Source organism: Bombus bifarius, unplaced genomic scaffold (assembly GCF_011952205.1).
Source record: "Bombus bifarius isolate JDL3187 unplaced genomic scaffold, Bbif_JDL3187 scf7180000008006, whole genome shotgun sequence".
Lineage (NCBI taxonomy): Eukaryota > Metazoa > Arthropoda > Insecta > Hymenoptera > Apidae > Bombus > Bombus bifarius.
Genome location: NW_022884384.1, coordinates 2,334,442 through 2,350,437, shown reverse-complemented (window position 1 = coordinate 2,350,437; position 15,996 = coordinate 2,334,442). Strand labels below are relative to the sequence as shown.

The 15,996-nt window shown below is 34.5% G+C and overlaps 3 protein-coding genes across 4 annotated transcripts; 1 reads left to right on the top strand and 2 right to left on the bottom strand.

The window, feature by feature from the left end:
- Positions 1 to 8,289: 8,289 nt before the first annotated feature.
- Positions 8,290 to 10,103, bottom strand: LOC117206408 (hsp70-binding protein 1). Of its 2 annotated transcripts, none has more exons than XM_033445735.1 (5): positions 9,847 to 10,102; positions 9,514 to 9,754; positions 9,037 to 9,439; positions 8,662 to 8,899; positions 8,290 to 8,595 (listed from the first exon to the last, which is right to left on the bottom strand). In XM_033445735.1, the coding sequence occupies exons 1-5, from the start codon at positions 9,888 to 9,890 to the stop codon at positions 8,385 to 8,387; spliced, it is 1,137 nt and encodes a 378-aa protein (XP_033301626.1). In that variant the 5' UTR covers positions 9,891 to 10,102; the 3' UTR covers positions 8,290 to 8,384. The 2 variants fall into 2 exon arrangements, with proteins under 2 accessions (XP_033301626.1, XP_033301627.1); XM_033445736.1 differs by having other exon boundaries at positions 8,309 to 8,595; positions 9,514 to 9,785; positions 9,847 to 10,103.
- A 334-nt stretch (positions 10,104 to 10,437) lies between these two features.
- Positions 10,438 to 11,340, bottom strand: LOC117206414 (DNA-directed RNA polymerase II subunit RPB9). Its single transcript, XM_033445744.1, has 3 exons — positions 11,093 to 11,340; positions 10,872 to 10,945; positions 10,438 to 10,696 (listed from the first exon to the last, which is right to left on the bottom strand). The coding sequence occupies exons 1-3, from the start codon at positions 11,219 to 11,221 to the stop codon at positions 10,507 to 10,509; spliced, it is 393 nt and encodes a 130-aa protein (XP_033301635.1). The 5' UTR covers positions 11,222 to 11,340; the 3' UTR covers positions 10,438 to 10,506.
- A 753-nt stretch (positions 11,341 to 12,093) lies between these two features.
- Positions 12,094 to 15,269, top strand: LOC117206410 (broad-complex core protein isoforms 1/2/3/4/5-like). The gene is made up of 4 exons (XM_033445737.1): positions 12,094 to 12,525; positions 13,730 to 14,130; positions 14,247 to 14,709; positions 14,992 to 15,269. The coding sequence occupies exons 2-4, from the start codon at positions 13,756 to 13,758 to the stop codon at positions 15,267 to 15,269; spliced, it is 1,116 nt and encodes a 371-aa protein (XP_033301628.1). The 5' UTR covers positions 12,094 to 12,525; positions 13,730 to 13,755.
- Positions 15,270 to 15,996: the final 727 nt, after the last annotated feature.

Below are 15,996 nucleotides of genomic sequence, written 5' to 3'. Positions count from 1 at the left end.
ATATTTTACATATTTTTGCATCTTGTATCTCGCTCTATAAATTTTACTTGGAATTCTGTTCCTAATCCTCGTTCAGAAATCAGACTATACGCAAAGAAAATCGTATTCTATTTCTTTTGTTTGGATATTAGATCATCGTCCCAATACCGCAGCCAATACATCGATACTACCCGATACTACTAGCCATCCGATCGACCAACAAGAAAACGCTCGATCGATCTTCCACTCTGATTATCTGCCAATTCTTCGCAATTCCCATAAAACGAACGCAACGCAATCGCATTTATATAGTCATTACCGACGTTTCTTCAGTCACACAAACGTTTACGCGCTACGATCGCAACGTCGTTAAACCAATTTACCGAAAGTCCACATCTGGACAAATTGTCAAGAGTATATACAGAGTGGTTGGTAACTGGTGGTACAAGCGGAAAGGGGGTGATTCTAGGTAAAAGAAGAAGTCGAAAATATAGAATAAAAATTTTTCGTTCGAGGCTTTGTTTTCGAGAAAATCGACTTTGAATGTTCGCTCGGTACGCGTGCGGTACGTTATAACGGATCTCACTGTAGATCGTTGTCTCGGTGGAAAAATTAAAAAAAAGTCGATTTTCTCGAAAACAAAGCCTCGAACGAAAAATTTTTATTCTATATTTTCGACTTCTTTTTTCGCCTAGAATCACCCCCTTTCCGCTTGTACCACCAGTTACCAACCACCCTGTATATATGTAAGAATACGTAAATATAATATGTATAAAAGAAAGAATTCTTTTTGTTATCAAGTTTTCAGCAAAAGTTGTTATTTTTTCATCGAAGATTTTGAAAACGCTTTCTCTTTATACAATCGATGCTACTATTACAGAAAAATCCTGGTAAGCGAAGAGACAGACGGTTCGAAGTAAACATTCCAGATATCGTGGAAAAGATACAGGGAAGCATTTATCCCGAGCTTGTGGTTTCTATTTGAAACCGCAATTCTCGATATTTTTACGATGCTCTACGTGAATCGTGATAGAAGTTTATATCGTTTGTACCATTGGCTTGCATCCAGTGCCTTATTTCGCGTCTCCATTATTCTCATTTTATAAATATCAATTTCCACGAATCATAGATTTTTCAGTTTCCAAGCTATCTTCAAGAACGTAGACGATATATTTATTGCAAAATTTATTACATTCCGCGATATATCGAACTTCATTTGGTTTTCCTTTCCTTTTCTCCCTTCGCGTTCATCCTTTACATTTTCTTTGTCATTATCTTAGATCAGTTAGATTTCATCGAAAGATCGATGACAGTAACGTATCACGGTTCCGATCAATTACGTCACAGTATTCGCGAAAGGTGAAGGAAAAAATTGATACTCGAACGGTTTCACCGTCTAAGAACATATAACAGTGGAATAAATACAATTTCAAAAGCGTTAGGTAATTTTCACCGAATGATTCGGCGATATTACAACGAAGAAGATCGAAGCCTTCTTCGTTATACTGTAAATTGTTAGACAATCCAGCGAGAAATCCAGCTTGGCGATGTTGAAACGCGAATCATCGATACGTCGTCAGTCAGATAAAATGTGTTTTTGCAACGGTAAATTAGCAACGATATCGTCTACTAGATCATCGAATTCGAAATTTAAATAACCAACTTCCCGCACTTGTGAAACGAGTTAATTTATTTTCAGGTCGTTAACATTTTATATTTATAAAATTACGAACACTTAAGCAAAGGAGTGTACCTCGACGTGTAAAATCCATTTTGTCTCAAAACGGGAAAGGCCCAAAAATACGTTGCTATATCAAGGTCTTTGAAAATAAAGGGAAAGTCGACTTTGTCACTTTTTACCGAGTATTGCTTTATCTTTGCTCTTGCTTTATGTAATAACACGTTAATGCAGACGATCTTTGTAAAATATCGACAAAATACCCACGAAATTACTCGAACGTTAAACATTTAAAAAGTCCACTATGCTGTTTGCTGTTAGTTAAATTTATTTAAGCAATTACATAAAGGTTTACGTTCGCGGTTAGGTTTGTCGTAATTTGGCAAATTTTGACTCGTTTTCGAGGATATGCCGAATACCTTAAGAAAAAAGTAAATTCTTCCAATTTACTTTCAAAAGGCTCTGGATGAGTATACTTGTTCGAACGGTCAAAAAATTGATGCGATCATAAAGAGAAAGTGATATCTTTGCGAAAGCCTGTTCAGAGTGGACCACGTAATTTTATCGCATTTACTATTTCCAAATGCGTTTTTTTTTTTACTAAGAACGATTCGATGTGAAATTATTACATCCCGAAGTTATATAAAAATATAGAGATTATATTGAACGTTTTTACAGAAACGTTTACTTAAAACTTTTACTCGAGATAAGGTAAGACGTGATTTTCTGTATCAATAAAATTACATGTTCGTGTATATATTTGAGAAATACGTATTTATTTACGGAAGCAAGCGAACAAAGAGTTATTTCCGTTTTAAAGCGTGTTTACAGCGACATTTAAACGTTTTGACAGTGACTGATCAACGTTGCGAGGCAGCTGAACTTGCCCTAAATATCAAATAATAGTTTGAGTAGTTCCAGTAGTTGCAGTCAACGTACCGTGTAATAATACAGCGAAACATGCCTACAGGTGAAACGATACAAAGAAAAGTTCGGCTTAATGGTTCCGTCTAAGACCGATCGAACAGATATCGTTCGTTAGAAAAGAAAGTTATACGTAAATTACGAATTATTTAATCTCGATTTAAATAAATAATATAAGTGACCTATTCGTTTAATCGCGTTTAAAAGGGTGACATAGCATCGTAGAAAAATACGGGACAATTATTAAATCGAAATTTCGACTATTCAGCTACTTTTACGCTATTTGGCCCTGTTAACGACGATCTAACAGATTCCAAGTCGTCGCTATGATATTTAAGTTAAGACGTTTATTTGAATTCACGAGGACGTGCCGTAACGACAGTTTAACGACACTGCGAGATAGAAACTAAACGCCTCGTAAACGGAAAGAAATGTTACCCGAACCTTGCGGTAATCGTTAAGGTGAAAGGTCATACCTCGATGTCCTGTTGCATCCAACACGCACATAGCGCAATATTTCAATTTATACCGAAACTTTGCAGTGCCAACGAAACAGTTTTGCAAAATCGAACGATACAGAGATACAGAGAACGCGTATCTAATGTTCAAAAATGGATGAAATATCCAAAGGAGAATACCAGTTAGAATTTTCAAAATTTTAATCGTGCCGATAAAAATATAAATTCGCGCAAGAATCTGTAGCCTAATTACCAGGGTAATATCGTTTAGCGAAGAAAGTTTCGTCAAGTTCTTTTTTACAAAAAATCCAATTTATGTGAAAACGCGATCGCAGATTATTTAATACTTGCCGAGAAGAAAATATTCTCCGAGAACGTACAATCATCTTATCGTCAAACTTCGAATTATTTTTATTTGTTTCCACCTCATTCCACCTCAGGATCAAAAGTTATTTTAAAAAATTGTATGTAGCTCGCTCTTTAATTTCTCCATTTAATTAGATAAACAATACGTGATTGTTCAACATCTTCGTAGCCGTCTTTAAAATTGCACGTATGAATATGTACATATCGATATATACACGATATACACATCGAAGGCAAAGTAATTCGAAAATATTGCTCTTATCGGTCGTTTTACGAAGTTCGCAGCTTATTTTATCCACGGACACTCGGATACAGAAATATTTCGCAAATCTATTCTACCAAGGCGAAAAATTTTATCAACCGTCAGAAGGCTCGAGCGCGGCAAGTTCCATCAAATTCTCTGCCATCCGCTGTAATTCGCGTATACGATCGATGTTTCGCGTACTTTCTTCGCGCGTATTAGCGTGCAAAATAATTAAGAATATTAATTTTCTACGCCGTACGATTTCCTAAATCGTCTAGTAGATTCTGTATCCATTCGTTGGCCTTTAAATTCTAACAATTTTCTTGTTACACGATTGACCCGCGCGTCATTTACAGGAAACGCAACTTTTATCGAACAAACGAGACGATCCCTGTTTTCGACAACTGCTCCGAAAGTTTCTAATAAAATTGCAAGACAGGGCTATCGCCGATAGATCACCGTACTGGACTCGTGACCGTATTCTTTGCTCTATCGTAGATGATAGGATGCGTAACATCCACGTTCTTCGCCACTTTCGGATAAGAAATTATTCATATTTACTTACGTAAAGTAGCCGACAGACGTTCCCTATATGCGCGCACAACCAGGTTCGTTAACTGGTCGGTAAAATCCCTCTTTATGTAACGCACAACAGTTTCGTCGAGGTAAGCGATTGGAAGGAACAAAACCATACGAGGCAGGTTTCTCTATCGGCAAGGTGCTACACGCGCATATTTGTCGGTCGTACTCATTTAGACCGTGATCGCCGTTTCCCTTGCTCGCGATATCCCTCGTAGGATTTCCTCTTCAACCTACTTTCCACCTTGCAACCAAGCCTGCTTATCACCTTATCGTTTGATTGTTTCTCCACTGACCGACGATCGGCGTCGGATTCGTCCCTTTCGTCGATTTTGCGTATCTTCTTCGCGCGTATCGTCTATCCAAAGAAATCAACCATCGGTGATTCTTTTATGAAAATTTGTCAGGCGATGGTATAGAAACTTGAGTATCAAAGGCGAAGTTTCCAACCAGGTAGCATACGACTAATCGTGAGCCTCGAAGTGGCGATGGCACGTGATTTTTCTGCAGCGATTAGCGACCAAAGGAAGGCAGGCGATCGAGTTTTGTATCGCCAACTCTTATCTTTTATTTTTACTGTTCAAAATTTCATATCTTACTCTCTACGCTTGCTTGTGCGAGACCAAGGTAGAAATATCAAAATCCAATCTTCCTGTGTGTAGCAACGTCGAACAGGCGGACTTTCGCCCAATCCATCACTTTGGCGGGACAAAATTTGGAAAATTCTGAGAACGGTTCGACCTCTTCCTCGACGAAGATTCGCCGCACGAACGTGAAAAGATATAGAATCGAACGAAGGATCGTGGATTTCCGAAAGTTTGACAGCTCGAAGACGAATGTTGGAAAGATACGCGCGCGTGTTCTTCGATCCTGTCGAATCGCGAGGTGAATGAGGAGATAGCGAAACGGTATTGCAGCGTGGACCACGGTAACGAGAACGCGGTGCCCACCAACCGGCCAAAGAAAGTGGTAGGGACAGCAGGTAAAGGTACGTCCCGAGAACTGTCTATACGCCACGCATCCAACCTCGCTCTCTTGCCGGATTCTCTTTGACGAAATTTTGCTCGCTTTACCGGTCCGATGCGAAGTGAAAATCTCCCTTATCGCGTGAACGCCGTGGAAAACTATGCGACTAATGTTACAGCGTGTCGCACGGATTACTTTCGACCGCGTTTCAACCCTTGGAAGGTCGGGTCACGGTTCCACGGGTAATATTCGTCGCTTATTCGATGACGAAACTATTTCGCACGCTTCGAACGGTCATTTCCAGAATATCGATAATGAACGTAATGAACATAAAAAAAATAAATGTTTATACGTCTGTGGCAAATTCAAAGCTGGCAAAAATCTATGCAATGCATACAATACGCAAACAAAATAGGAATTTTCGATGTATCGTAATTGTAACTATGTACAGAGTTACGGCATTTTGGCCATGAAATAAATCCGTTTAACTTATCCGTGGTCGGCATGCTGTGATAAATTAATATATTTTCGTAAAACGTTTTACGTCAGAATTCTAGAAAGTTGCAAGACGGGATTGTAAAACGCGGATAGAGAGAATAGGCACGACGAAACATAAGCTTTAAAGCTTTATTTCGTATAAACACATCGCAACGATGCGTGTAATGGCACAATTCGATAATTAATTGGCGATAACGGATACGAGGTTGTATAACACGAGAGAATTCACAAACTAATTTGCTTTAAATTAATCGAAGTAAAATGAGTATTTTATACGCTATGTAGGGCATAATAAATTACATTTATTCTTAATCGTAATTTTAATTGTCGATGTATTTGAAGTAATTAACATCTAATTAGATATAATTAAAATTACAGCGAAATTGGCTCTGTTGCATAGAACGATCTTCAACAACCTTATTTTTAAACTTATTATAACAATCTTTCACAGTATACGTATAATCTCGTACGACAAAGAATTCGATTAACTTTCTTACTATTAATAATGAAAGATTTATATCTCTTATATTCTAGTCAAACTAATTTGTATATCCTTATATATATATATATATATATATATATATATATATATATATATATATAAGGATATACAAATTATATATATATAATTAATATATATATGAACACAAAATTATTATAAAGCATTTTTAGTTTATATTTTTAATAGTTTCTGACTATTTTTTACGGATCGTTAAAACGTACACTGTCAGATACAAACAGATAATTACGTATAATAAGTTAATCGTGAATTCATACTTCTGATAATATCCGGATTTGAACCGACCTGGTTTATCAACCGAATAGAAAATAGTACATATGCGCATAACGAATAATGTGCAAGGCATTCTACATCCTACAACTACGCTCAAAATTAATGACGCAAAATTAATGATCGAACGAATACAATTTTCCGCGCTATTTTGTTCAACTCTCTTTAATCTCAGTTTAAATCGTTTGAATTCCTATTAAATTTTTGCAAAATATATACGTATTCTCTCGCATATTTCATAGATTTTCATAGATTCTCATAGATGTAAAGGAGAATTTTAAAATATTATTTTAGTGAAATAATGTTTATAATATAAGATATTTGATTATTTCAGTATCCGTTATGTTGACCGTTCATAGAACAGTATTTAAATTTTATTCCAAGCATAAGGTTTTATATGTATTTGCAGCCAGAAGACGTCCGACCTGAAAAAATATACGAATTTTAGTTGAAAAGAACATACGTCAGAGTTGTGTAATTAGAAAACATGTCAATATTGGCGCAAAAATCGAAGATCCACGTCGTGATACTTTTTCACAATACCAATGTCAGTCATTTGGAAAACGTTTCTCCGAAAATAAATGACCTGTCGTTGGCTAAAACAATTGATTTGAACAACGCGCTTTGCGTATGTAGGTAATATTTTTTACTGTAAAACAAATTCCTCAACATCCTTAAAACTTCCATCGTTTTTATATAACAATACTGATATAGGATATTTTCTTTCTATTCCAATCAAAAATATTTATAGATGAAATATTTCTATCCTTTTACGCTATATCTAGAATATAGATACCTTGAATATTGAAATATCATTTTCAATTATCAAATAATATTTATTCTCATAGAAGAAATATAATTTGTAAATTTATCGTTCCATAATATGGTAGCGTAAAACTAGACGTAAAATTAGAAATTTCGTAATTCGACGTAATTTAATAATCGTATAATCGTAAAGAGAAAATATCGCATAAAGATGGTTCAGGTAAGATACAAAGAAATATTGCAAAATTTGAAAGAATGCAAAATTGGGAAACAGGCAACGTTTCTAACCAACAAAAACGAATTGGTTAACCCCATGACTTTCTTGTTTCGCGTGTTTCACGTTAAGCAACCAATTAAATGTGTAAGCATCGGTTACTCAAATTTACCTGCGCATCGTGATTGTTTCTTGTGCAAAATGATATTATACGTGAAAGGGAAATCGTTACAATTATTTTTCTTTGACAAGTTCATAAATTATAGCTAACCCATCGTGTTTCCAACTTTTAAACTTATGTTACCACTAACTATAGTTAGAAAACGTGAATAAAGATATACAAACAGAGCAATGTTATATATAATATGCAATAAGCCAGATTGTAGCTCCTGTTTAAGTAGTGGGACCAATTTTATCCTTCTAGGATCTTTTTCTTTTCGTAAACTAAGCAATGCACTTACGACTGCGATTTTTTAAATGGAATCGGAGATACGTATTTCTTAAATATATTTATTTTACCTTACCATTATTTTATTTATAACTGAAGTTCTGCAGTTAATATTACTGTTGCATACAAGGGTATAACATAAAACGTAACTTATACTATATAAAATCGTATTATCAATTATTAATCATATCTATGTAGGATCGTTACATGCGTGACTAAAAGATACAATCGTGTAATAGGAACATGTGCCAACATGATCAAATGTACGCTTATTGCTACAATCAAAACGTGTGACGCCATCTCCGAGTTGTTACTAAAACTAGGATCAGTTATTCGCAGATTCATTGATCGATTGATAAAACAAAATATATAGAATATAATGAAAAAAAATACATTTGTTTTATTTATTAATCATATTTTATGATATACAAATTTAATTCGTGTAAAGGAAATCCGATATTATTATAAACTATAATTATCTTTCTTGATTTGTATCTTGATCAGAGAAAACTTTCTTCAACACCCGATAACATACATCTATCTGCTCGGGATTTTCTTCTTGCTTCAAATCCCTTATGTATTGCTCCAATGTAGATTGTAAGGACAGTTCCGGGCGCCGACATTCTTTTAAAGCAGGCAGAAAATCATCGTTGGTCAAACCATCGAGGATGTTTAACAATTGATCTCTGAAACACGAAGGATTGTTTTAGTTTGCTTCGGTGGTATAAAAAATGATGGAAATCGTATACTACCTTATCTCTGGAAGCAGATCACCGATGGCCAGTAAACCTATCGCTTGCTCGATCAAACCCATATTTACCAAGGTTAATTTTAAATTATTTACATTTTCCTTGTTACAAAGAGACGATAAGAGAAACGCAGATTTAATTTGCAACTTCTTTATCGAACTTTGCATAGCTCTCAAGAGGACGGAATATCCGTCGTTTATGTCCATGTATGTCAGGGATATTGGATGCCCTCGAACAATGCCTATATTTAGCGTATAACTAATTTGTATCGTCAATTATAAATGAATGTAAATATGACATAGATGTAATGAATAATTAACAAAGCATAAATCAATGCAACTGCTGCTATTTAAATAAAAGCCTTTTACTTTTACTTACAGGAAATTGCATACAGAGCTTTTATCTTAACAGTTTCTACAGGATCTGCATCTATCATATTCAATAACGTGGGAAATAGGCCAGTTTCTAGAAATCTTTCTTGGCAAAAGGGATTATTTTGAGCTAGCTCTGCAATTATATCTGCTGCTCTCCATCTAATACTGCTATGAGGACAGTTTAAACATGGACCAAATATTGTAAAACCTCCTATTTTATAAAAATCATTAGCAATATCTATATTATCTACAAAATCTGCAATCCTTTCTAATGCAGATTCGTGTTCTGATGTGTCATTGTCTGGCCGCAGGTCAACTACATTTGACAACAATTTAATAGCTTTCTGTAGTTCTTCGGTTACATTACACGATAACGAGCTGAGTGTTTGTTTCAGAAATTCACGCCTCTGTAAATACGGTTCAATTTTAATCAATTTCCTATGGATATTCTATAACGTTAATACACATTTATGTTACCAACTTCTTCATCCATAGGTTGTAATTGGATATTACTGTTTCTATTCTGAGAATTGCCTGCTTCTACAGCAAATCTAAGCAATCCTTGTACAGTTGTTGGTTGCCTAGGTTGGTTTGGTAATGGTTCAAATACTTGCGGATCAGTGTTATTCATGTTAGATGGTCCTTCAATTGATAGTGGCCTCGCGTTGCTGTTTACGCGAGGTTGTTCTTCTGTTTTTTCTCGACTGTTTGGATGTTGAGAACTGAAATATGTAGTATCCGAAAACGGATAACCTATAATTACTTTCAGATATCAATCATAAAGAAATATGACATTATAAAAGATCAATTTTACTTCTCCATTTTTTCTGTAACTTTAGTCGTCTGCGCTGCACCCATTAATCAATTAAATCAGTCTCGCGTAAACGTTTCTCTAATAAAATAAAGACAAGAGAGCATTATAGACTTCAATCTGTATCACTGCTAATGGCCTCCTAGATGCAAATTCCAGAAACGAGGAGAATTTCCAGATAACGTGTTTTTCTTATTGAAAACAATTTTGAGACTAGACAAAATTGGTTAAAGGCGTAAATAACTTTGTCACACGCGTGCGCGAAAGTACTTGGAAACTTCAGAAAAAAATATAAATCCATCAATTTATCAGCTTTAACCAATCTATTATGCATTAGATGATAAATATTATATTGATGAGTATAACTGTAGATTATTAAAGAATGTTATATTAAATACATGTATTTATTAGAATTTGATATAATATCATATATATATACACACACACACACACACACACACACACACACACACACACACACACATTTTGCAATCAAGTATATCAATAAGAAAACAAAACATTTATATATTTTATTACATTTCTTTTCCTTTTTACATAGTACATATTGTATATATTACGTATTATTATATATTATTGTATGTAATATGTATTGTATATTATAAAAATACAGATTTTCAATATGTACAAACTATTTGTAGAACTTCATTCTGTCCACCTATGAGAACAATGTTGGTTAGTACACACATAATATAATCTCATCTCTTCTTCTGCTCGTCTTGTTTGTGCTTGAAAGAATACTGCTTCTCTGTGGTTACATTTTGGACACGGATGCTCTTCGGTTCTTGGTAAAGTAGGGTCTGATATGACATCCGCAACAATGTGTGTCAACTCGCTGAAATCATAAAAATTACAGTAAGATGGAATAGCAGTAAATGTATTAAACAAATCCTTTTTTAAGAGCTCTTAAGTATATGCTTAAAAGGAAAGTACTCTTATACAAGTTTTTGTCAAAATTTCATAAATGTTGTTGTGAATGTATGAATATACAAGTTATTATTTCCACTTACTCTATTTCGTGCATAATTTTATTTACGTAGATACAATTGCTATCAGCAAGTTGTTTGAAATCACAATTTCTGCACTAAAAAAAAAAAATTGATTAAATTAAACAGATTTCAATGTATTGATTAAAAAAGCAACGTACATTTCAAATATACATATACATATATATATATATATATATATATATATATATATATATATATATATATATATATAAAATACTTACTGCGTACATTAGTACTTTATTCTCCTTATCTTCTTTTGGATATAACATGTTATTACATTCTTGACAAAATCTAATGCCGACGAAACCTGGACCATCATCGTGCGTATCATAACCACCTATTTTAGACATATTTCGCGCGCTTCCGCCTCCTTCTTCCGTAGTAAAATATAATATATATAGATAGATAGACAGACAGATGTAAAATGCAATGAAATCAATGTTTATCTAATACCATGCACAATAAAAGACAGTTATCTTTCAATCATGGTATACATAGATTTAAGATTATACAATGAATCAAAGTATTAGAGCTTAATAACAATTTCTTATATATGTATATTTCATGAAATTACATCTCGTCATAATTAGTTATATTAACACTCAGAATCGCATCAAATAATAATTATTTGTCAATAAAAGGAAAAGAGATACATAATTACTTTACTTTGGAATATTTTTCTAAACCAATTAAATTCACGAATAAAATTAACCATACAGCAATTTATTCTCATTGGTTGCGACACAATCGATAATTTTAATAGAAGATATGTCTGAATCGGTTATATAGGTGAAAATTATATAATATAGGAATCTATAAATTATATAGTGAAGAAAGAGAAAATTTAAAAACATAGAGGCATAAAGTTGTTAATATAAAAATAATCGCTTTAACCAATTGTCGTCTGAGTAGTGTTTTAATATTTTGGTGCTATACGTTGGAAGCTTGAATCGATGAAGATGTTGATAACCTAATTTCGTTAAAATTTGTGGAGCGTTCTCATGTAATGGCGCGAATGTGTATAGAATATAGAATTCAGTTTGGAGAAACAGCGTCTTATTTTAATTAACAAGTATGCAACATAATTAGATTTGTCGAGATTCGTAAAAATTTTCGCATTAAGGAAAAATGGAGAGGCGTTAACAAAGAAACGATTATGTTCAAACTATTCAACCGGTAAAAACATGAAGTACGTGTCGTTAGTGTAGTTGTTCGATAGAAGATGAGATTTAATATAAAATGAGAAATGATCCGTTAATATGATAGAAGATTAGTATGATAAAAAGCGTAGAATAGAAATATTTTGATTGAAATATTAATTTGCTAATAGAGATTGTATAAAACGGTGAAATTATTGAACTAAAAGAGCAAGAAATTTGCACGACGTATAGTAAAAATACATACGTAGATAAATAATGCATAAATATAGATAGAAGAGTTTTAGAGTGAGGCTCAGGAAATTGAACGTTCGTAAGAGTTTTCACAGGAAAGAGGTGCGCTAGTGTTCCACTAAGCTACCCCCAGCCTTACTACCCCCACCCTTTCGTTCCAGCTCCCCTAGCTAGTGCAAATCTCGGCGGATGAATGTTTTCTTAAGGGATTCTTCCCGAAAGCGACGCGAAAATCTGAAAGGAGTCGATCGAGCTGGAAATTCGTGAGTGAAATCATTTATTGGAAAATTCATATTACATTCCGTTGTCTACATTCGGAAAGTTGATAGGATTTGATATCGGAAATTAAAAAGAAAGACGAAACTTGTGTTCAAGGCGTTCCTGGGGGGTGATGGCACTCACGCCGACAGCGTCTCCCACAAAGATTTCACCATTTTTCTATTGACAAAAAAATCTTATACTTGATCGCGTACATTGAATATTTTTTGGTTAACCTGTCGGCTAGTGTGCTTTGAGCACGTGATTACGATAAACGCCGCGTAACTAAAGTTTGTATTTAAACATTTTTCCCGAGGAATTCGTTTATGTGCTTCCGACGACAGATTTGTTTTGTTGCACATTCGTTCTCGGCTAGTGCCATGGAATTTCTTTAAAAGTTTCTCGATGTTGGCCTCCTCGTTTCTAATTCTACTGAGCTACGGTAGAATTACTAATTCGAATATCCGATCGTAATTGTATCTTTTATATTTTTCAATGGTATATTATGTATTTATATATAATTACTTATGGCAGTAGTCGAACGCGTATAACTGATACTAAAGTTTCTTTGGTAATACAGCCATATTGTACATTGTATTAAACAAATTTTCTTAAGTAAGTCTATCTCCTATGTTTATATTTGGTTTTTTCATATTCTACATTTAGCAAGCATATATTTCTTATTTTTATGAATGGACTCTATTGTCAGATTTATTGTTTAATCACTTTACCAAATTACAATGCTCTAGTAAAAGAAATTGGATAATCTATTTGCCTATCGAATCTTTGTATATAGCTTTTATTTATTGCTATTTATGTTAGGTTTGAAGTTCAATGAATTTGCATTGATGAGTTTCTTCGAAATACATCAAATATTCTTAACATCACATACCTTTACGTAAATGAAGGTAAAAGATAACATCGTTTAGTAGATACAGGGAAAGAGAAAATTTGATAATAATATCAACACGAGCAATATCTATGACAAGATAGAAAGCATTTGGAATAATATATAAAGTGATGTCATAAATTTTACAACGATACAGAAATTAAGGAATTATTCATGATATTCATTCCATAACAATTGAAATTGTGCTTTATGTATTGTTCAATGTTGGATCGTTTGCAGCATTTTTCTGATAAAAAATATTTTTTGAATTGTTAAAGTATAAAATAGGTGATGTATAAAAGGAAATCTGTTATTGACAGGAAAATTGCTGTAAAGCTGCAGAATAATGGAAGGCGGTAGCAATTTACATAACCCGGGTAATTATCCCGGTGGGGACCGCCAACAATTTTGTGTTTCATGGAACTCTCATCAGTCAAATATGCACAGTGCATTTCCAAAACTTTTAAGTTCTGAACAATTTGTCGATGTCACTTTAGCCTGCGACGGAGGCTCTATAAAATGTCACAAAGTGGTACTGTCCGCTTGTAGTGATTATTTGGAACGTTTGCTATTAGAAATACCATGCACTCATCCTATTATATTTTTGAGAGATATGAGGATGTGGGAACTTCAAGCTTTAGTGGAGTTTATGTATCGTGGTGAAGTATATGTGGAGCAACAGCAGCTAGGTAAATTAATGCAAGCTGCTGAAGTTTTACAGGTAAGTGGGTAACGATACTGTTCAAGTACCGATTTACTATCTATCTTTGTAAGTAATGTTTTGGAACAAGTACATGTTGATTCGATTAATCTTTATGGCGGTAATATCATTATTAGGTTCGTGGTTTATCCACTCAAGGGAATGATAATTCTTCGAGTGAAGGTAGTTCTCAACAATGCGACTCTAATGCCGCTGTTGCACCATCTACGGCTGCACAGCAGGATGGATCTGATTATAAAGGCGAAGAAACTCCATCTGATGATGGAACTTCGAGTGCTACCTTTTTAGAGACTACGTCAATTGCTGCGACTAGTACAGCAAGCGCTCCATCACACAGTACTACACCAGTTCCGCAGAATCCGAATTCATCAAATTTTATGAATATGGAACATAGCGAGGCGTTACAGCATTTGGAAAAAGCCCTTAGCGCTTGTGAAGCGACATTAACTGAAACACCAGGAATGGTTAAAATGGAGCCGGATGAACAGTTTACCCAACAGCATGAAGTCAAACCGTACTCTATTAGTATGGTACCAAGCAGTAATTGTAATCCTAGTAGTCCGTTTCCTGCGATCGAAGGTAAGAAACGAAAGTAGAGTAGAAGAAAATGAACAAATAATAAAAAAGGAATTGAGAAAACAGCGCAGGAACTTTATTGTTTCACAATTAAAATTTGTGTAAAATAACGTATGTTCTTCTTTTCGTAACATTTCGATATTGAACATAAACACTGGACACTGAACGATAATTATCGAGTACATTAGGCATTATATTTATATCAAAAAGTTAAGGTTTTATCGGATCAAGCGATAACAGGATAAAATAGTTTCTCCGCTTCATCGTATTTTGTGTAATTTTCAGGTTATCAGAGACGACAAAGACGTTCGGAAGAAGAATTGAAGCAAGCTTCGGATATGGTAGCACGTGGTATGACATTTCAAGTTGCTTCGGAAAAGTACAAAATTCCGATAAGTACGATTCGATTCTATATGGTTAGAAAAGGTATATTGCAAAGGCGAAAACGCGGTCGTGGTTCAAGTAATCTTGGTATGAATAGTCAACCGGGAAGTCCTGCAAGCCCGCCATATCATATGATGAACTATCGTTTGCCAGAAAGCCTAAACTCCAGCCTACCGTAGTGCTGTACGAAAAGTAGCCAGTTTTTAGACTTGAGTTGAATCGAACAAATTTTTTATTGCCACGTCGGAGCTGTTCCAGACTGTCATTCTTCCCATCTTTATTGACTCACACTGAGTTATCCGTTTCTCGTTTATACATTCACGATTCACGTGATCACGTATGTCCAATGCGAGTGCGTTTTCGCCAAACTCGTTATACTATACACATTCATTGCATTTACAGAAGATAGTAATTTAATAGAAAATAATTAACAAAGTGTACGTATCGTACACAATAGACACGATTTTAGTCTCGAACAGCTCGGTTCTGTGTACATACGCATCATATGCGAGTTTTCGAACGCAGCATCGAAATGAAAAGACCACAGAGTGATGGAAAAAAGGGAAGAAAGATCATCTAAAAGTTATGCAAGAGCATTTCGTTCATTTAATGATTGAATTTTCACTCATTTCATACGATTCAGTTGGAAATAATTCAATATTGATTGTAAATAATACTAGTTTTCTTCTTTTCTGGTTTTCCATACTATATTGTAATACTGTAATCAAAGGAAGTAACGCGTCTCGATGCAGCGTTCGAAGACCATCCGTACGGTTCAGTTTTGGGCCGTGTTCCGTTCTTCTACTTAGTGACACATACACCTTGCGTACATGGATAACGTAAGAGGTATTTTTTTGAGTCCTATACACAGATTGCTACAACAGATTTACAAAATACGGTTCATGG

Bases quoted from the DNA above. Each gene is read 5' to 3' on its own strand.
- LOC117206408 (XM_033445735.1), bottom strand. From the start codon at position 9,890: ATGGGTGCAGCGCAGACGACTAAAGTTACAGAAAAAATGGAGAA. The intron at 9,440-9,513 runs GTTGGTAACATA...CCGTATTTACAG, and splicing joins TACAACCTATGGATGAAGAA to AGGCGTGAATTTCTGAAACA. The intron at 8,900-9,036 runs GTAAGTAAAAGT...CGCTAAATATAG, and splicing joins AGCTCTGTATGCAATTTCCT to GCATTGTTCGAGGGCATCCA.
- LOC117206414 (XM_033445744.1), bottom strand. From the start codon at position 11,221: ATGTCTAAAATAGGTGGTTATGATACGCACGATGATGGTCCAGGTTTC. The intron at 10,946-11,092 runs GTAAGTATTTTA...TTTTTTTTTTAG, and splicing joins ATAAAGTACTAATGTACGCA to TGCAGAAATTGTGATTTCAA. The intron at 10,697-10,871 runs GTAAGTGGAAAT...TTATGATTTCAG, and splicing joins AAAATTATGCACGAAATAGA to CGAGTTGACACACATTGTTG.
- LOC117206410 (XM_033445737.1), top strand. From the start codon at position 13,756: ATGGAAGGCGGTAGCAATTTACATAACCCGGGTAATTATCCCGGTGGG. The intron at 14,131-14,246 runs GTAAGTGGGTAA...TATCATTATTAG, and splicing joins AAGCTGCTGAAGTTTTACAG to GTTCGTGGTTTATCCACTCA. The intron at 14,710-14,991 runs GTAAGAAACGAA...TGTAATTTTCAG, and splicing joins TCCGTTTCCTGCGATCGAAG to GTTATCAGAGACGACAAAGA.